The sequence below is a fragment of the Notolabrus celidotus genome, chromosome 18 (genome assembly GCF_009762535.1).
Source record: "Notolabrus celidotus isolate fNotCel1 chromosome 18, fNotCel1.pri, whole genome shotgun sequence".
Lineage (NCBI taxonomy): Eukaryota > Metazoa > Chordata > Actinopteri > Labriformes > Labridae > Notolabrus > Notolabrus celidotus.
The window spans coordinates 15,417,229-15,439,530 of NC_048289.1; the positions used below are offsets into that span (position 1 = coordinate 15,417,229).

At 39.2% G+C, this 22,302-nt stretch overlaps 1 protein-coding gene across 7 annotated transcripts in view; it reads right to left on the bottom strand.

Moving 5' to 3' along the window:
- Window positions 1–598: 598 nt before the first annotated feature.
- LOC117830155 (breast cancer type 1 susceptibility protein homolog) overlaps window positions 599–22,302 on the bottom strand; it is a 36,907-nt gene continuing 15,203 nt past the window's right edge. For 3 of the 7 annotated variants that reach the window (XM_034708134.1, XM_034708131.1, XM_034708132.1), the window contains exons 14-21: window positions 21,597–21,684; window positions 19,829–19,906; window positions 19,625–19,665; window positions 19,044–19,127; window positions 12,813–12,870; window positions 7,209–7,282; window positions 4,809–4,872; window positions 599–884 (exon numbers count right to left, since the gene is read on the bottom strand). In XM_034708134.1, coding sequence (XP_034564025.1) covers window positions 787–884; window positions 4,809–4,872; window positions 7,209–7,282; window positions 12,813–12,870; window positions 19,044–19,127; window positions 19,625–19,665; window positions 19,829–19,906; window positions 21,597–21,684 — 585 coding nt within the window. In that variant the 3' untranslated portion in view covers window positions 599–786. The remainder of the gene's footprint in view (window positions 885–4,808; window positions 4,873–7,208; window positions 7,283–12,812; window positions 12,871–19,043; window positions 19,128–19,624; window positions 19,666–19,828; window positions 19,907–21,596; window positions 21,685–22,302) is intronic. The other 4 variants (XM_034708135.1, XM_034708133.1, XM_034708138.1 and 1 more) reach the window with 3 other exon arrangements.

Here is a 22,302-nt window from a genome sequence, read left to right on the forward strand (position 1 = left end):
ACATGTTCAGGAAATCTGCAGTCTTTATCCATGACCAGAAAGCTGCAGTACACAGAGGGTTTGTCAACAACAGTCGTACAATAACAAGTAGAGACAACAGAACAGGAATGATAAGAGCTTATCAAAATACATACGCTCTGACAGGAGACATCAAGTACTAAATGCTGTAAATGGTTCTTTGAGCATTGAGCCTGTGAGAGGGTTTAAATTTTACATTACCTTTGTTTGCCCCCAGAGGACGCTTACCTCAGCTGTATCTTCAAATGTACTTAAATATCCTCTTACAGACTCACATATTTTCACAACTTCCATAATTTAAAGTTAGGCTAATAGTTCTCTCACTGCTTTGCAACATCACCATAGTGTCTAGATTATTATAGCCTAAAGTAGTTTTTCTGCACCTCGTGGAGATGCTGCCGTTTTAAAATCTTTGTATTGTGTTTTTTTTGCCAAGCAATCGTTCTCATCCCTGTGTGACTGGATCAGGGGGTGTACTTGGAGTTAAGCACATTGTGTTCCTGTATACATACACTCTTGTGTACGAGTTGTATGTGGGAACTTTACCATTGTTAAAAGAGACAAGAAAGGCTACATTTGATGCTCTTTCTGTAGATGAAACTTTATTTACACCACGTCCTGCAGACACACAATACAAAGAGCTTTAAGTTATGAGCATGGGTGACAGATGAATTACAGTAGTGGACATTTAAAAAAACAGGAGCGGTCAAATTTGGACGATGACAAGAAGACGAAAGGCTGTGGGTTTGAAGTATTTGCCTTCTCAGCTCATGTTGTGTACTTGTTGAAGTTCTGGAGGGTATAGGTTGCCACGGTATCCAGCAGCCAACCACGTGTCACAACTGTAGCTCGTCTGGAGAGACCTGCTGAACAGACGAGATGGTGAATGACAAAATTCTATGTACAAACAGTCAATCTGTAATATTAGTAAAAGGACACTATGAGGACAAACAAGAATTATTTGACGGTATCTGGGGCCTATTTATTAGTTTTGTTCAGGATAAAGATTTGTCACACTTATTGAATTAGGCTGGGAAAGAGTTTGTCTGTAATATTGGTCGTTTTTGCAGAAACTGTTTTCGGACAGAATATTTGTGATAAACAAATCATCTATGGCAATGTACTCCCTTTGGTTATCTTTAGTTAATACAGATATTAATAATGTTGTAACGTTTTTTAATTAAATTTTTGTTTGTTTGTTTGTTTTTATTTTATATATGTGTATATATGTGCATGTGTATGTATATATATTTTTTATTTATTTTTTCCTTAGAATTTCTTTAATTGTATTTGTGTGTCTTTGGAAGTGGTTAAAAAAAACTCAATAAACCTTGTTTAAAAAAAAAAAAATAAGACACATGAAAGAGTAATCTAAATGTTATTTAAAAGCTTGCAATTTCTTTAATTGTCTTTTAAATACAAGTCATTAAATGTATCATTTGTCGAATTACTTCAGGTGCCAAAACCCTTAGTACTTGTTTTATATGTTTAAGGGGGGAGATTTTGCCTCAATTGGTTGGACAGAGGATGAGACTGGAAATTTGGGGAATAGTGAGTGAGGGAAGGCATGCTGCAAATGGACGTGGATGGGAGTCAAACCAGAGACTGCTGGGGCGAGGACTACAGCCTCTGTGCAGGGGGCGCAAACATAGACTGTATAAAATATGGACGTAGTATCCGTGACGTCACCCATCTGTTCCTGAGCGCTGTTTTGAAGCCAATCAACGGCGGCAGCCATATTGGAAATGCGAAACTCAACCAGGCATAATGTGACGTAAGGGGCGATTTAAACCTCTATGTGTTCCTGTCTGGGAGTCAAGTCAGTCATGTCCTTATTTGGGCAAAAACTTGTAATCTTAATATCATCTGAACCGTCACGTTAGAAACCCCCCCCCCCCCCCCCCCAGCTCTGTAGAGCCAAGCCGTTTTTGGAACCAGGCTGTAAACATGTTTATTAATGCTGCAATGAGCGTCTTTTTTTAATTGGTGTGTATGTAGTTTCCGGTGTTTCTGCAGCCAGCCTCAAGCGGATTCTCCATGAATTGCAGTTTATAACACTTCCGCATGGGCTTCATAGTTTGAGACCGGAGGTTGCTGCTTGGGAGCAAGCTTAAACCTCAAGGTCAACATGTTTTAAATAACAAAATACAGATCTTTACTTATTACGAGAGATCGTGCACAAACTGTGAAATAAGCAGTGTATTTCTTCAAGGCAACAACCTGAAGAAATATGTCCAGAAGATGTTTTACATTAATATGAATGTCACATAAAAATCTAAAGTTTTGATTCATAAAACTGTTGCAAGAAAAGAAGAGCCATGTTTGATTTCAATCGATGGCACAGAGGAAGAGGATAAAGAGGGGTAGAACAGGAGGGTATGATGGGCTACTTGATTACCTGGTCTATGAGTGCCAAAGGACGTGGAAGAAGAAAAGCTTCATTAAAAATGCAGCAGCGCAAATTAGGGTGCCAGAGGAAGCTTGGAGGAGGGGGGTGAGACTCGGAGCCACTCTCTCTCGCTCTCTTTCAAACTGTCAGCTATCTTTGTGCTCCGGCAGCCTCTCTTTTCTGTGGCCAAGTTGTTCTGACATTTCCCCCTCGCTCCAGTCTGACATTTTCTTCTGGCCATTTCTCTGCTGCAACACTTCTTTCACACTCATTCTCCTGGCAAGTCACTCCCCTCGCTCTTGTTGAGGGTACCTGTCTCATTCTGGCTGGCAGCATCTGCCATTTCACTGCCGTGTCGTTCCCTAACTGGTCCTCACCGGCACAAACGACATTCAAATCCATGTATTTATAGAAAGACGTGAAAAGACATGCACACCAAAGAGACATCTATGCTTGTGGAGACCAGCAAGTTCTGCAATATATCAACCAGTGAAGAGTAAAATGATTTGGCACTATTCAAAACAGGGCTCAAAAAAGATTTTTTGCTTGTAGACAAATTGAAGCTATTTTAAAGTTACATGTACATGTACATGTACATGTAAGTAACGGTTACCATACAATTTGGTGTATAGGCTGCATTTTTTTAAACATTTATTTTGGGCTTTCGATGCCTTTGTTAAGGGACAGGACAGTGGATAGAGTATAAACTGGAAACTGGAAAGAGAGAGAAAGGGGGGGACGGTGGTAAAGGGCCACATTTTGGGACTGAACCAAGGCTGTCCACATAAAAGGACTATAAGCCTCTGTACACAGAGTGTAGGATTTAACCCACTGAGCTAAACCTGCGACCCTGCAAGACGCAGTTTCAATAACTTTTAAAAATCTTAGAAGTAAATTGCATCTTCTGTACTGAGGTGACAATAACCCCTCTATAAAATGTGGAGAGGAATTTAAAGATTTTACGGTAGATCTCTTTTCTAAATCACATTGAAACATGATAATGATCTTGCTCTCCGTTAAGATGAGAGAAGAAGAGATTAAAGCTCATTAGCGTTAACAGGTGCAAGCTAATGTAGAGAGCCTTGTTATTGTAACTGGCTAGCATTGGCTGGCAAGATAAGTTACCTAACATGCTAGCTACAGGTAGAAGTAGCTTCTTGCCAGAACAGCCCTATTTGAAATCTTTTTTTCAGTAAAGAAATTGCTGATGTAAATGGTTAGCCTACAATGTTAGTGAATGAGGCCCAATGACTGTGCTAATGTCTAACAGTGCGTATGCACGAATACGTGCTTAAACTGTGCGTACGCACGTTTGAAGCACAAATCTGGGATTCATCAATATATTCTGACTGAATTTGTTCTTACACTGTGAACAAAAATAGAACTTCCTCAGACCATGCGTACGCACAAATGATGATGACCAACTTTCTCAGAAAATGTAAACACATACTCTTTTAACTAAATGCATGACATATTTAAACTACTTTCAGTAAAAGAAAAATATCAGATGACTGTCATATAGCCATCTGAATTTCAACTGAACAACTGAATTTCCCCCCCGGGGGATCAATAAAGTAATATCTTATCTTATCTTATCTTATCTGGCAAAAAGAAAGGCAGAAAACTCATCACATTTTCTATTTTCAAGGTTTTAGTTCAAGTTTAGCTTCTATTCTTGTCAATATTTTTTAAATTAATAATTATAATGGGTAAAATGTACTATTTTAGACAACTTAAAAAAATAAAAAATTCTGGAAGACATCTCACGACCCCCCATTTGTGTCCCGCGACCCCCCAGGGGTCCCGACCCCGTCTTTGGGAACCCCTGCTCTAAGAAACGGCTGGCTAGTTGGTGAGCATATTTTATGTTATATTTAGCTTAAGTCTCTATCCTGTTTAGGCTAAAATGTTATTGTTTATACTTGAGATATGGCATTAAAACATGGCTGATGACTCCATTTGCAATTTAATTATTTTCCCAAAATACAAAAAAAGGTGAAGTATACTTCATTATGTGTTACCTTTTACTTTTAAAGAAAAATGTCCTTTTAATTAATTTTACAGGAAATAGCTGCAAACGTTTAATTACTATACCAGCTAATGTAGCCTCAAGGAATTTTTTAATCTGAAATTATTGACAAATTTTCTATCATACAGAATACTGTCCGAGTGTTCTCAATTCTTTGCTTGTGTAAAACTCAAACCTGCAGGTGAAAACTGTTAACCTTTTTATGTTTTATGTAATCAGCCTCTGCTACTGCTGTGGGCGTATTTTTTATATGAATTAACTCCATACCTGTGTGAGTGTGTGGGTTTATGTTGAAAGAGAGAAATTGATAAAGAATAACAAGATAAAGGTGTGTTATAACAGATTAAATATGACTCTTCAGGTGGAACTCACTGCTGTATGTGGATGATGATGACGACTCTGATCCTGGCTGTACAATGATCAGCTGATGAGACTTCTGTGCAACAAAAACACAACACACACAATATTCATATTTTTGTCAAGTATATCCTGTCAGATTATTTATCAGAGTCTCCTTGCTGACACTTCCTGGATTGCAGATAACTGATAAGGTTGTAGTGACTTTAGGATTAGGGATTTTCAGCATCAGACATCTATAATTAATAACGTCACATTTGCTAAATTATGCTGTATTCATATACCAGTATCATATATAAAATTAAACAGAGGAGACAGTGTTATGGAAGCTCCAGCTGGGAGACTTAGGAGTCTTCAGTGGGGGAAGGGTGCACTTTACTGACTGCTGCGTGGTCCCCAGGGTGACAGATAGCTTATATTGCTTGGATATGACTCGGGATAAAAATATGGAAATGTACAGCCATGCCTGCAGCTCTTAACACAGTCATGCAATCATACGTACAAAGACATTGTTCACAATGTTGAGCAGATGAGTTCATGACCCTTTGCATGTTAGCATGTTCACAATTATTTGTATTCTTAATTTGGATGCTTTAACTTATTTTAATTACACATTTTATTTTTGGTGTGCATTAATCTCTATCTTATTCATTTATTTTTTATTCATCTTTATTTTTTATTATTATTGTTTTTATCATTATTATTATCTTCACATAATATGTCTTGCCATTGTTTTATATCTGCTTCTTTCTTGTTTTTCAATCGCTGTAAAGCACTTTGGGTTGTATTTGATTTGTATGAAAGGTTCTATATAAATAAAGCTTGATGAATTCAAACTACAGTCAGATAACCAAAGCAGTGGACCTCTTGTACTTTTGGTCTGATGGTGGTACAAAGTCAAAAGTAAAAGGGGCTCAGCCAAGTAATTTGGATTAATCCTCTAAAAAATCTTTGATATCTGAAGTAGATTTCATTGCAAAGCAGCAATCAGTGTTTGAGATGTCTCAGTCAGAAGCAGCATTCATGCACGCACCGAGCCCTGCAAACGTCACATTTTTCGAGGTGGGCTGCATGTGTGAACACAAACACTTAACAGCCCTCTTGTAGTATTTCCATGTAAAGATGGAAGCGAGCGGGCGATGAAATTTATATCATGTAATTGAAGTTAACCCATCACAAAACAGGAGGAATAAATACATCAAAGTTTGAAAGAGGAGAACCCTTTAGAGACGACTGCACAGCCATCTGTTTACATGGAGCGTTAATGTAAATACAAAAACTGTCATCAAAGGGCACATTGTGGCTCCCACAGTCTACGTTTGAGGACAGGTCCTGCTACCCAAGTCCCTTTTCAGCCCACCCTCCCCTCGTTTGACGGGGGAAAAAATTCAGATTGTGAGGGCCCAGAAGTATCAAAAGTATTCACATTCATTCCTCAAGTAGAAGTATAGATACGAGGGTTTAAAAAGACTTCTGTAGAAGTTAAAGTATCAACTCAAGCTTTTTACTCAAGTAAAAGTGTAAAAGTACTGGTTTCAAAACTACTTAATGTATAAAAGTAAAAGTAATGTAAGGGGGAAAAAATGAGTTTAGATTAAGGACAAAAGCTTAGGCGCGCCACAGAGGCCTATAGTGCACTACCCCACCTCCCAAAAAAAGCATGTTTCTGAAGGCCATAATGACTATAATGTTATATTAATATGTTAATGTTGAAATATTTGAGTTGCACCTGTTTCAGCCGCATTTATGCCCATTGAAAATGAAGGCATTTTCATACAATGCAAATACATTAAAGAACATACTGTATATGTGTACTACTCAGCATTAATGTGTTTCATGGAGCAGAAGATGTGATGACTCATTGCCTATAAGTATTGCAATGGTGCAAAAAGTCAAACTTCACAGGCATGTTGCCTTTATTGGAATGTCAATATGCATAAATGTGTTTTTTTTTTAACTATGACAAGCCAAAATGAAAACAAGATGAAAATAAATAAGAGTAACAAGACTATTTTTAAAATATGAGGAGTAGAAAGTACAGATAATTGCGTGAAAATGTAAGAAGTCGAAGTAAAAAGTCGGATGAAATATAATAACTCCAGTAAAGTATAGATACCCAAAATTTCTACTTAAGTAAGGTAACAAAGTATTTGTACTTCGTTACTTGACACCTCTGTGAGGGACATGTGTGAAAGAGCAACTTTTGATAATTTCAGGGGCAGAAATCTTCAAAATTTGCAGATATGTTCAGGGGATTTCAGGGGATTTCAGGGGATTTTCAGGAGTGTGTGAGTGAGAGGCAGACACACTTTTTTCTACACTTCTAGAGGTCTAGAAACTAAACTCAGACTATAAAAGAATATAGAGATGAAGCATTTAAAAATGTTTCATGCTGGAGAGGCTCAGTGCTCTTACCTGTTGACAGTCTAGGTGAAGTGGATCTTTGACTACAGCTGCTCCACAGAGCTCCACCATCCACTTCATTTCATCTGCAATGTTCAAAACATACACAGAATAGTTGGCAGTGAATGTTGACTGTATGTTTTTGTCACACCTCAGCATAATTATCCACTTTCATCCCTTTGACCCAAGGGGGATCCAGAGCAGCACACTCATTTCAAGCTTCCTTTGATCATTAGGATGGGAAACAGGTCTATGTTTAAGCCCAGTCTAATCAATAAACACATCTCACTCAGTCCACACATACCCAGCTTGGTTCAGAAAAAAATTGTTTATCCTTCCGCTTTACACATTAAACACCAAATACACCCATGTCAAGAAACCCTTCATCATCTAACACACACCAACACAGCAATTAAATAACGGATGAAATCCCCGTTGGGTTGAAGAAAACAGACTCCATCCTCATGTTTGTGCCATGTGAGAAAAAGTCTCAAAACTCCCCACGCTAGCTAGCAGATGTCGAGCCATTAGCAAAGCTTCATCGATCAGGCAGGCAGCGGGAGGATGCTGCGGGAGCACTTTGAGAGCTCCAGGAAGAAGGAGACCACAGAATGCTGTCTTGTGGGTTTTCAGCAATGGCTCCCCTGAGACCCTCACGCATGGTCCATCTATCCGTCTACTCACTCATGCTGGAAGGATAAAGCAATGTCATTATTTGGCATGAAGGGCCGCTTTTTAAAAACTTCCTCTATGGTCGTTAACAGTTGAATTATTAGGACTAAGCACATGTAGGAGCTGTGAGAGTTGTGTATACAGGGAACACTAGAGCCTGGTAGATATGTCATTATTGACTGATATTGGTCTATTTGACGAACTGATCATTACCTTATCATTTGTAACTATTCTGTGGCAGGATATGTCAATTGCCATGTGAGTGTTGTTGTTCAATAAAAAGACCATTGAAAGAAATAAAAAAGGAGACCTTTGAAATCCTTCCAAAAGAAGTGCTCATTACAAACAGACAAGATTTACTTATTTACTTGACCTACGAAGCTCTTAATGGTCAGACACCTTCGTATCTTTAAGAGCTCAGTGTCATATTACCCCTCTAGAACACTACGCTCCCAGCATGCAGGCCTGCTTGTCGTACCTAAAGTCTCTAAAAGTAGTATGGGAGGTAGAACCTTCAGTTATCAGGCCTCTCTCCTTTGGAATCATCTACCAGTCAGGGTCTGGGAGGCAGACACCCTCTCTACTTTTTAGATTAGGCTTCAAACTTTCTTTTTTTTATAAAGCTAATAATTAGAACTGGCTCAGGCTTTGACCAGCTCTTAGTTATTCTGCTATAGGCTTAGACTGCCGGGGGAACTGGCGTACTGACACACTCGTTTCCACACTTTGAGTGGAAAATAAAAGAGACTTCTACAGTGTGAAAGAGTTCTGGGAGGAACTTCTACGAAATAATTAACGGAAAATGAGGTTAAGTGCAAACTTTACCCGGAAAAACTGCTACATCTAGATCATACCCATGATCTAGATTGTATTGTATCTAAGTAGCATAGCTTTACCAACTTTGGACACTGGTTACATGACTTCACTGCACCAATGGCAATCAATACATAATGTGTTCTTTAAAAAAGAGTGAAAAAAAGCTGCTATCTACAGACGGAGTAAACCTGGGAAAACACCAACCAATTCCTGACATTAGGGTCCAATTTATGAAACCAATCAAATCCTGTCCTGCCCGCCTCCTGCGCGTACATTTCCCCGGCATGCACTCCCCGTCCCCTGCCTCTGCTTCCCCTGACTCTACTGACTGCCCCTCTCGCTGGGCCTCTGGCCTGTCCCCTCTGACCCGATGAGGTGCTTTGCTCAGGACTGTAGTCCAGATCAGAGTCTAAAAAGCTCTCACCACGGGGGCTCTGACAAGCAAAAGAATGAATGACATTTAGTAAGTCCTACAGAGAATGTAGATGTATTGCAGCGTCTGTCCGGACGCTGTAGTGATGACGAGCCGATTGGTGAACACGTTGAGCTTTAATATCCGGTCACTGTCGGCCGTGATCACGCCAACCAACAAAACAACAATCAATGTTTGAATGAATGAAAAACTTCTCCTCTTGTCTCTCCTCTCTCCCGCTCGCACACTCTACACCTCTCCTGATGCCTTCACTGACCGTCAACACTGTAGGAATTAAGAACATCTACACTGAACACGTTTAACAAACAGTAGAGCTGTTACAGTATTATATGTATTATAGCTTTTCTCCTGATATCATGTCATAGGTACAACTGGATAATGCTAGCATAGCCATGTTTGTTTGTGTTTTTAACTTTCACTATGATAATGTTTTGGTGAGGACCGGTTTTGAATCAGTCAAGATCATAAGGTGGCAAATCAGCGTCGCTCGTGCATGTGAGCGGGGGCGTCTTTTTCAAGGGGTTCTGGGGGGAGGGGTTAGACGGAGTCCTGAGGAAATGCTACATTCAAATTCATGCTAGTTTTCCATGACTACCAACCCTAGCTTTAAATGCCCATTCTTTATCTGTATTGTTAAAAAATATATTTGATAATCACTGGTTTCCTCTGGTTTAGTAGATTAGGTCAGCAAAAGCACTTTGGCAACAATTGAGAGGCTGGTTTCCACTTCTACAAATAAGAGAATCTCCCCCAGCTAACTGAGACCACAGCAGCTGCTGTGCAATACGACAAAGTCTCATCTAAAATGTCTCACACAACTCCTTAGTCTGTGTTCAATCCTCCCACACTTCTGGAACACCTGTCATTGTTCTGTAGTGCTGAAATGACAGAGGTTAAAAAAATAATACAGCACGGGTTTCAAGCCGCGTCAGTCAAAACCTGTGTGGACTGCCCTTCCTTTTTTCATTGTTATTTTCCCCTTTTTTTAAATGCAAGCTTGGTGTCTATCAGACTCCTGTAGGGAATAGACATCAATAAGAGTGACTATGTGTGGTTCAGCAAAGCAATTTATGATTAAGAAAACAGAACAGCACAAACAGCATGAAAGCTGCATCAAAAAGGAAACAATCTAATGACAAAAGGAAATGATGCAGTGTTGTCTTTGAAAACAAACGCTAATAGAAGAGTGAAATATGTTGATGTATTTAGTATTCAGAGGTACTATCTATGTCTTGAAACTTGGGTAGTGTTTAAGTATTGTTTAAGACAAACACATCAAAAGAGACAGAGCAAACAATCAGTAATTACAGGACGGGATAGAGAAAGAGAAACATCCCACTGATATCTCTGCATGTCTGTTAAAATATATAAGTAAGTATCAAGAGGAACATTTTCTCCTCTTCAAATCATATTCTGCATTAAAAAGAAGAGAAATATAACAAGTAACTCCTCACCTCTCTATTATACAATACTCTCCACACCCTCAGAGCTCAACAGTCAGTGTGCGCCCCAGCCTGGCAGATAATTGAAACGAATTAAAAAAACTTACTCCACTGCCTCGGCTCACTGCAGGGGGCCTATCTGCTGAGCTTAATGAGATCAATAACTACACTTTATATGCTGACTTCCCTGCATGAGCCCCCAAGAAATGTCAGGACTTTGCAACACATTCAAAGAAAGAGGACTTTGGGTTTGTGGAAAACCTGTTCTGCTACAAAAATTCACCTTAAAGCTAAAGAGTAAAACAAAACATAAAGTTGCATGACTTTGTGTCATTCATTTTTATGTATGATACTTTTAGTTTTATTTACAGAACTTATTATTTAGTTTATAATAGTTCTAGATGAACTTCCACATTCAGTTTCTTAGAAGACAGATAACACACATTCCAGTATGAAGGTACAGACAGGATCACATTGGCTTAGCTCATTACCCAGAATTCTCACTTATTACCAGGCCGTGAGAAATACTTGACTCTGATTGGTCAAAACCCCATAAAAACTGTGATTCTTGATTAAAAAAGTGGCACAAAAGGCTACATTCATAGCAAAACAATCAGCAGAAACTAGTGTGGCACATTTCATCTCTGCCTGTTGACACTGTGACAAAAACGTTAATTTCCGTTAGCATGCTAAATTAGTAGGCTAAACAACATGGATATTTTAATGACAGGGAAGCATGCAGCAGGATGCTGCCCTGCATTCCAGGTGACAGCAGCAGAGCTTGTGAGTACATCTCTAAGTTACCCATTCTTACCAAGTAACTTAACCCATAAGCAGTAGTGATAATATCCTAATTTCTGTTGAAGGTGTCCCATCTAAAACATTTGACTGTTTTTGGGAAATGTTGTGTTAATGTGAATTCTAACTAAAAAGAAGGCTAACTGAAATGAAAATTCTTGGCCAAAACCTAGGCCGAAAACCGAAACACCGAAATAAATTATTATGCCAATTATTAGTAATATTAGTAGGGAGACCAGGGACAGTTGTAACATTTCACTCCTTGGATTTGAGATTAAGCCATGCATTTTCTTGGCCATTTATTAGCAGACACTTGAAGCTATTTTCTAGAGCAGTTTGAACACACTGGGTTCAAAGAGCTCAAAGTTATAGACAGAAATGTCAAAAATGTTACAACTGTCCCCGGTCTCTCCTACCATTGCATTTATGGCTCTGACTGTGTACTAACCTCACTAAAATCAAGGATCTCATTGAACATATCAGACAACGAGGATGCATGCCCCTCATCTGGTTCAGAGAGACGAGTCCTTTTTTCTGCGCTGTGTTCTCCTTCTCCTGCGCTGTGCGCTTCTCCATCTACAAGCAGGTTCTCTGCATCCATCGCGGCCTGGATCATTTCTCGTGCACGCTGCTTTATTCACACATCCAAGTAATGATCCATAACGCGGATCAAGTACAGTCGCGATGAAGTGAAGAGGATCCAAATAGATCTCAGTGAATCGTGTGCTGACAGACTCTAAGAGTGTACTTTTCATTGTTTTCACTCCGTGGTCCGTCTCAACCTCTTTGTTTAGAAGACGCTTTAGTGCTGCAATTTTGGTGGATCCCTACTAACTGATGCTAACTTTAACGCTAAATCATACCACATGGAGGCTGATTCAAATCTATTGCCAAGGGCAAACTACCAACTGTGGAATAAGAGGGACTATATTTAAATTTCTGATTAGCACAACCACCCATTCACTATACCTTCTCCCTCACTAAACATAAGGACTATACACAGGAGAAGCAGCTAGAAGCAGCTCCAAATGTTACTGAATCTGACTACCAGCCTCTCTTAAGCTCACAAACTGACCTGTTTTATCTTTTCCCTTCATCCAACCAACAACAAGTTGACATTTCAAGGTTATGAGAACCATTTCTTTCCTGGGATGAGTGACTACCTGGAGTCACAACTTTGTTTCTTAGCAACCTCTGAACCAGTGGGACATGACCAGGGCGAGATAACTTTCTTTAATCACTTTCTTGGTAAAAAAAAAAAAAAAGGTAAATATGAGCAGAACTCCCAAATGTCATACTGTTTGGTCAATAACCAAATCTAATTAATGAAAGTTTGAATTTTCAATAAATCTTAAGACAAACTTGTGGATTTACTGAGTTTTAGAGACAGGACAGTACTTCAGAGTCATGTACAGTGCGTACATACTGTTTTATCTACTCAGCAGATGTATTTACCTGCAGTCATGTCTGTAAACGTCCCTTGGAAGCAGATCTTGTAGCCCTTCATGAGCAGCTAAAAAGGAAAAAAAAAAAAGGAGAAACAAAATTACCCTCTGTGACATGTTTGCACAGAAAGGAATGTTTATTCAGGTGACTTCACCTTCAGCCAATGTTCAATACAACTGTATGTGAGCACTGAGTGAACATTGTCTGAAGGTAACACTGGCAGGACTGAAATACTTCAGCGGACACGTCTTGCAATTTATCTGAGGTTCTCCTCACTAAAGGGTGTAAAAAAAGAGCTTTCTGTGATACTGTAAATCCAGTGATGAGAAGAACAGTGAGAGCAAACACTGAGGTAATATCACCCTTTAGCACGCTAAGAAAAATGACCCGCCAGGCACCTTAGACACATTGTTTTATTGCACTCGGGGTCAATAAGCTTGCCTGAAATGAAAATATAAAATTGTTTCCTTGAACCATGAACTACCCCGAAAGCAAATGTGCACCTCTCCTCACTGCCTCATATACAGTGTGCGGCTGGATGGAGGTGTTTCGAAGATAAATGTCCGAGCAGCTGGAGAGAGAAATACTAATTTCTCACACTTCCATAATGATCATTAGCCAAAGGTGCTTGCTGAGATGAAAAAGTGTTTCTGTTACTGATTTTTAATTTAGACAACACCTAATGTCCTTCGGGAGGTATTAAAGTGTGTGATAAGGCACCAACTGCACACACACATACACAAACTGTTTCTCTGGCTGATTTCCTCAGCATCAACATTCAGGTGACAGAGTTCTGGCTCTTCATTTAACCTGAGTCTGTTTGTCAGAGCAGAGCAGGTTACGGAGAGCGAGTATGAACAGGACAATCTGTCTGGCTCTATCTTAGTGCAGCCGCTGTGTTGGAGGCATTCAAATAAGCCTGAAATTACAGACTAATTCAATTAGCAGAGGTTCTTCAAAGGCAAGGATACAGCCGACATGACATCCAGCCATTTCTAATTTTCCCCGTCAGTGGGAACAGAACCGTTGCTGCTGGCCTTACACCAGGAGGAAAATTACAATTAGCTTTTTACAACACGGACTGAGCTAAGAGGATGGTGCAATAGGAAGTAATATGTACATGTGCTGTTAGTTATTGGACCACTTCATTTGATTTTCTTCACAGAATAAGACTTATTTGAGGTCAGACACTGTGCTTTCACAAACAATGGGGTATTTATGTGCTGAAGTTTCTCTCTTTCCTCAGCGTCTTTTTAGAACCTTGTATTTTAATCATTTCACTTTTATTTTACCAGGAACCTTCTCATTGAGAGGCAAAATCAATTTGATAAGAATTACATTAATACAATTAAAATCCCATAAGACATTTTTCGACCGCAGGAACTCTACCCCAGAACTAGGGACTTTCCCCTGAACTACGTACGTTTCGACCAGAGGAACCAGGGTCTAAATTTAGTTCAGGGGTAGATAATCTCCCCCATGAAAAGCCCCTGCTTGGGGGTTAGTACTTTTCAAAGGTCCTGGGACTTTCGGTTGAACGTAACAGTGTTTGCGGAGTTTACACAGTTGAAACACAGAGGGAGTTCCTGGGAATGCATACTAGTTTAGTTTTTTTATTAAGATTTCAAAATATTATTGAATATAATTTTTTTTCACCATACGTCACTGGCCTGATCTGCACAATCTACCCGGGACTTCAGCCCGCGGTCGAAACACAGACAACAATGGGGGCACAGGAACCTTTTAGTTCTGGGGGCTAAAAGACCCCGGAACTCTTGGTCGAAGTGCACCTATAGACATCTCTAGTCATATACATTTTTTGTCTTTATTGCCTATTTGGTTGTTGTTGTTGTTGTTTGTTATAATATTATTTTGTTTATAGTAGTAAGTGTGAAAGAAATAAATGTTGTCTAGCAACAAGTTATTTATAAACAATGGTTAAACAATCCCTTGTTCTGTGTACATTATAATCTATGTTAATCACACGTCTGAAAATGCACTTACCTAAAGTTTAGAAAACTGTCAATGAAAATGTTTTGAATAGTTACCAATGGTTTTTAGTAGTTTCCGAAATGAAAATTCCATTATGGATTGTTATAATTGTTATGAAACAAATGTTTTTAATTTCCAATTAAAGTTTCCCAAAGTTTGCAGGAAAAATTTCAGAAGGTTTTCAAGAAAACATTTAATGAATTGCAGGAATTCCATGAAATTTAAAATATGTGTCCTTAAAAAATCCTGGAAGTCTCTTAAGTTTTCCAAAAATGTCCAGTAAAAATTCCTATGTCCCTAAAGGTAGTTTCCAATGAAAATTTTAAGAAATTTCCAAAGGATTTTAAAAGTTTCCACTACTTTAAAACACAATCTTTTTTGCAACTTTTCAGTTAAGTTTCTGGAACTATGTAACAGTTAAAAAGTCTCAGAATATATATATTTTTTTATGTCTGTATCTCTAATGTCTGTTTTCTATTCCAGGATTGGTTTTCTTACAGTACTTTAAGCGTTCAAAGCCAGTATTTGTTGAGAAATGCATACATGTCTTATCTGTGCCTGTGATTTGATTATCAAACAATATTGCTGCTGCTCAGAGGAGGCTGTCGTCCCATTCTACTCTATGGTTGGCTAGCGATACTCAGCTACATTTTCTTGATCCATTGTGTTCCAGCTAACAGCACCACTGATGAATGAACGAAGCATGAACTCTTCCTGCACCTGATTGTGTTTACCTTCCCTGGGACACCAACAGTAACGAGCTAGTACTTTCATCTTTAACTGATGCTAGAGATTAATATTCATACAGAGTTCCTTACAAACAAATTTGGGGAAAATAAATAGTTAAATTAAATGAATGCATTGATGGTTGATTTTTTTTCTAATTTCAGAACACAAGTACTTGTTGTATTGTTGTTGACCCCACATAAATGCACAGACAACATATATTCTCAGTCAGTCTTTCACTTTGGGGAATAGCTTGGCATACTGAATGCAACATTCTCTGCAAGTATATAATAAGAGTGAATACTGTATTTGTGTGTTTTTTTTTAAGCTTGTCCCACTATAGAGGTGGGCTTATACATTTTTGTAACTGTTAAGTAATACTCGGATGATTTTCATCTGCAATAAATAAGTTTATTAAATGTATTAACTCAGTTATTCATTTAGATGTATGTAGGGAATGTCTAATAAGGTAACATCTTGTATCTTAAATGAAGCCTGCAACATAAGTTGCTACAGGGAACACATTTCTTAAAGAAATATACAGATATACTGTATAATAATGTTCAAGCCTGGCTGAATGCAGTTTGTTGTGTTTGAATGTGTCTGCACTGATGCAAATGGCATTAAGTTATATTTAAGTAGTATGGGAGGTAGAGCCTTCAGTTATCAGGCCCCTCTCCTTTGGAATCATCAACCAATCAGGGTCCAGGAGGCAGACATCCTCTCTACTTGTAAGATTAGGCTTCAAACTTTCCTTTTTGATAAAGTTTATAGTTAGAACTGGCTCAGGCTTTGACCAGCTCTTAGTTATGCTGCTATAGGCTTAGACTGCTGGGGAACTGACACACATGGATCCTATCCCACCCTCTCCCTCCTATCACTTACTTTAACTCTCCCTGTCCCATTAAAGTTACTAACCATAGACCTTTCTGGAGTGCCTGAGCTTCCTTGTCTCGCAGGTTCCTCTGAGTCGCTGCCACAGACGGCCTGCTGCTGTGGACGTGCCAGACTCAAGCGGCAACAACTACTACTATCCGTCTCATCACTATCACCCTCTCTCTCTTAATCGCCTCTATCCCTCTTTCCAACCCCAACTCGGTCAAGGCAGATGTGTGTCTAACATGAGTCTGGTTCTGCTCAAGGTTTCTACCTGTTAAAAGGAAGTTTTTCCTTGCCGCTGTAACTTGCTAAATGCTGAAAAGTGCTCTACTCATGGTGGATTAAGATGAGATAAGACTGAGTCTTACCCTGTCTTGATGTTGGGTCTTTGTTAATATTTAACAGAGTACGGTCTAGGCCTGCTTTGTTTGTAAAAGCGTCTTGAGGCAACGTTTGTTGCGATTAGGTGCTATACAAATAAAGATTGATTAATATTGTTGTATGGTATAGGTTCATATAAGTGTGTGTATGACTTCTGAGTTATGACTTCATCTGTCAAGCATGTGAATTCTCATGTTACACACCACAAAATTTATATAATACAACTTCAGACACCTACAAAGCTTCATGAACCTCCTGACTAGGGTTGCAAAATTCCGGGAATTTTCAAAGTTGGAAACTTTCCATGGGAATTAACGGGAATTTATGGGAATTAACGGGAATTTATGGGAATAATAAAGAAATTTACAAAATTGAAGGTTGGCCCTCAACAGGGAGCTTAAATATAGTTGGGGAAAATATATTGTAGCATAATCTTGGCTAAAACAACCAGATTTAATGCAAGTACACTCCTCAATCACATGCACACAGCACTGTTTACTGCAGGGCTATTGAGGCCACGCCCCCTGCATGCACTGTGCACTCCTCCATCACATGCACAGATGATTGCTTAAACCCTGGAGGCCACACTTTTGAGCCCAAAGCACAAGACTATTGAAGGCACACAGTTGAGCCTGTGGATTATGTAAAGTCAAGTAAGTTTTTTATAATATTATGGGGTAAATATATTTGATCTATAACGGTATTAGTGTTTAACTTGCAAAAATTAAATAAATATGTATACATACAGTAGATAGCTAGCTGGTAAGTTAGGTGCTAAATGTAAGCTATTTTTCATTTCATTGACCATTTAAGAGGCTAGCTTATTATAGCTACCTCAAATGTGATGCTGTTTCTTCTGACTCCTGCAAGACGGTTTTCTGTAACCATACAAGAATTTATACTTCAATTGAAAAATATTTTGAAGACCATTCCAGTTGTTTAGCCAACTATATTTCTGTTGAAATTGAGCCTGACACAGAGCCATCTTCAACAAGGCTGGTCAGTGACACTGAGGAGGAGGAGGAGGAGGAGGAGGAGGAGGCGGCAGCGGATGTTGAGGAGGTGAACATGGAGGATGTTGATGAGGCTCAGGAAGAGGCCATTGTGTGAAAGGTTTTGGCAAAAATGCAGTAACTAGGCTTGCAAGGTTTTTGTTTTACATGTTGAATGGCACTTTTTAGGAAAGGGACTCCTTTCATTTAAAATTTTGAATGGGACTTTTTTTGGGAGGTGGGGGGCATTTTACTTTTTGATTGGGTGGGGGAGTTCATGTTCATGTTTTTGTTGTTCATTAAAATAATTTATTGTTAATTGTTCAAAAATAAAAACTAAAGTTCTACTCAAATAAATCGGTTGAAATGTCATGTTTTTTTAATTGTATTATTTTACATGGATGTTTGCTTATGACAAAACAAAAATATTTACATGTATTATGTTTGTATATGATACAGTTTGTTAAGTTTAAGTTTAAGTTTCCAATTTGGAATATTTCCAAAATTCCCCAGCTTAACTTCCCATGGAAAGTTTCCCGAAAGTTTCCGGAAATTTACCGAAAATGTTCCGCCCCTTTGCAACCCTACTCCTGACACATCCTGTTGTATAAGTCAGCAAATACACGTCACTCCTGTCCTCGCCAGCTTACATTGGCTGCCAGTTTTTTATCGTGTCAATTTTAAGATCTTATTGATTACTTTTAAAATTTTAAATGGACAGGCCCCAAACTATTTAAGAGACATTTTAACCTCTACATGCCTGGGCGGCCCCTCAGGTCTGTGGATTCATCTCTGCTGGTTGTGCCAAGATCCCGCCTTAAAACAAAAGGAGACCGGGCCTTTTCAATCAGAGCTCCAAGTTTGTGGAACTCCCTGCCACTGACAATTAGACAGTCTACAACCTTGACTGCTTTTAAATCCTCACTAAAAACATTTTTATATAAGAAGGCATTTCTCCACCCCTAATTCTTGAGTTTGCGCTGCATTTAGATGTCTTGTTTTGCTTCTGTCTTTTTTCTCCCCCTGTTTGCACCATTTTCTTATGCTTTGTAATTCTCTGCTTTTTATTGTGAAGCACTTTGTAACCTTGTTAAGAAAAGTGCTATATAAATAAAGTTTATTATTATTATTAAAGCTGTTATAGGTGCGTGCAGGTGAAAGAACAGAGCCACCACTAGAGTTCTCTGGTGGTCCTTGATTTGACCTCTTATCATTCAGATGAAATGAAGCCTGCACTGTAGGTAATGTTCTAAGTATGCAGGAGACTCACATTACTGTCTTCAGTGGTTCGAGCTCTCAGGGGTCCCTGGTGGTTTGGTCCATTCACGACATCCCCTCTCACTTCAAACAGGCTCTGTTGGCAAACAATGCAAAGTGATTCAAGGAAAGGTGAATTCCAACGGTTTAAAACCTTTCCTGACACTATAAGCTTTTAGATATGTAAAGCATGATTCACTTTGATCTAATAAAAGTAATACTGAAAGACCACTTATAATATCTGATGTCTTTATAAGGGTTAAAACAGTCCTAGACTAAGACTATAAAGAGCATACTTCAGTTTGACAGTTTATCTAATAACTGTGTGGCGTTCATTTTGACATTCAATACATGATGCATGAAAATGCTTAGAGCCGACCTGCATGCCAAAGAAAAAGCTTGAAGTTAATAGAGATATTAAACAAAGTCAGGTGAAGGATTATACTTGCACAGCTCAGAACAAGATGCCAGGATTACTCAAGCAAATAGATGTCAAATAATTTATGAGGTATCGTAGTGAGCCACACGGAGAGATTCATCATGCAGCCTTAATTCAACATGGAGGCACACAGGGAGAACAACAGGCCGGCATACCTCATCTAAGAGTTTCTTTTGCTTGAAGCACTCTGAAATCCCTGGAGAGAGGAACAAAAACTGATGAGCTTATTGTCAAAAGCACAAACCCTCTCCTGGTGGTGACTGTATTATGTAACGCTGCTTTTATTCCAGACGATCCCTCCACATCATGCTGCTTTTGTGTTTAGAGAAATTGTTGTGTCAGTCATGGGGGGGACTTACATTGGGAGCTCACCACCCACTTCCTCCCTGCAATGCCGAGGAAGTACTTCAGTGTGCGCTCGCAAACCAGATGTTCATCTGGTGGAGAAGAAAATCAGGTGTGGGAAAAGATGTTAAAACAACATGAGAGCACACACTGATTTTAATTAGTATGATTGAACATTTTGGGTTCCTTTTACAGCAAGTGTTCAAAAGACACAATAGTTTGAGTTTTTAAAAGTGACCTAAACTTGAGGTCAAGCTTTGTTTCAGTGTGGAGAAATAAACTCATATTCTCTAGAAGGAAGATACAGAGAATGTGAGGGAAAGAAAACTCACACTGAGATGAAAGCTTTTACAACTACTGCTCGGTCTTCCCAGAAATTACTTTGTTTACTGTGTTATCATTTATGCTGCTTACAATCAAACCCCTTTGGTAAATCCAGCTCATAAAGATCTACAAGATTTTCCACACTGATAACCTTTACAGCTAATCGTAGGAAGGACAGAGGAACCTATGATCTACCTCCAGAAAACACATTTGATCCTTCACAGAGAAATTATTGGATTTCCATCAGGCAACTGATAATTAAATACTGGCTGGGTTTAGAGATTGTTGTTGCAGTAGAAGATTCTGTTATTAAGAAGCTTTCAGAATCTTCTAGTGAGTCAGTGTGAAGCTAACTTAACTATAGTTCATATAATGTTCATATGTTGTCAAACTGTTGACTTGGCTAATCTGTATTTACAGCTACTTCAGAAAAATGGAGCCTCAAACAGATATGGGAGACTGACCTCAATAGATCATTTAGTGATGAGGAATGGAGCGCTTTTTGAAAAACCCTAAAAAATTATCTTGGGAGGCAGGGACCTGATTAGTCCAATTCAAAATTCTGAATAGGATTTATTGGACCCCCGCAAAACTACACAGGGTGGGATTAAGGGAAGACTCGATATGTTGGAGATGTGGGGTGGCCCCAAGCGGCAACCTCCGGTCTCAAACTATGAAGCCCATGCGGAAGTGTTATAAACTGCAATTCACAGAGAATCCATTTCTGCTCTGGATTTCATCACCACCTGCCTGAATGAATTAAAGGTTCTTTTGACAGTTGAGCAAATGAACACAGGCTTGAATCAGGCTTGATCACAGGGTCAGAGGTTTTTCTTCCCTCAGGAAACATACTCATTATCTATTGATTTGTATTCCAGGCGAGACTCAAGTGCCCTGTATTGATACTCCGGAAACATAATTACAAATGATTATTGCTCTCTGTTAATGGTAAGAAAGGGCAGCTCCTGCTCCTCTCAAACCTTTCAAAACAAAGATCAACAACCCCAGCACCCCGGTGTTTGAGTTACCCTGGAAACAGCTTTCATTAGAGAAAGACGGAGTCTTTAACAGTGTCAGTCAATGTGGTGCTTTGGAGACAACCGGCTCTGAAATTAAAAATAATCTATCAGAGAGGGTAATTAGCAATGAGCGGATGATTGGAGGACAGTGCGAGTGGGTGAGAAAGAAACAGAGAGCTTATCTCTTAAGAGTGCGTTTAAATGACGCACAAAACAAGCTGGAACTTCAAGTTCTAAGGAAATAATGTACTTCTGAAATTTTTAATGTTCCTGCTCAAGAAAATATTCAAAAACAGGACCTTGAAAGACCTCGAGTGGGAATTTCAGAAGCTGATTTAATTGTTCTGTTATGTATGAAGTATTGAAGAATGTTCTGTGGATCAATGCAGCACTTATAAAAACATTAACACAAGTACTATCTATGTGAAAGCGCACTGACCTGTGTGCATGATGATGTGGGTCACCTCTGGTGTTACCTGGGAAACCACACGTGCACTGACTCTCTTGGCAAACTTTTTCACCATTATCTGCAGAAGAGAGCATCTGATTGGTTAACAAAGTTCAAAAAGTTCAAAGTCTTCTTTATTGTCAAAAACTGCAGAATGCACCAGGCATACAGAGGATTTGATATTACGTTTCTCTCTCAGACCCTATCAACGACAACAACAGATAAACATAGGAAAGCTAGAAAAAGAAAAGCTAAAATTAAAAAGAGTAAGCTAATAAAAATAATAAAATACAGATTTGAAACAGTGCAAAAACTTTGCTATAGTGCAATTTAAAATCAAAGTGAGGGCGTGCGTTTCAGTCCTGAGGATGACAGACCTCAGCGTTGATTTGGGGGAGGTCAGTGACCGGGTTAAGTCTGTGAAGGGGGCACTACGTGAAGGGGGCACTATGGGAAGAGGGGGCAAAACAGGGAGAGAGTTCAGCATCCTGACTGCCTGGTGGATAAAACTGTCCCTCAGTCTGCTGGTTCTGGCCCGGAGAATGCGTAATCTCATTCCTGATGGCAACAGGCTTAAGAGGCTGTGAGACGGGTGGGAGGGGTCGCCTGTTATGCGCAGGGTTTTTCGGATGAGGCGGGAAGAGTGAATGTCATGGAGGGCGGGGAGAGAGGCACCAACAATCTTCTCAGCTGTTCT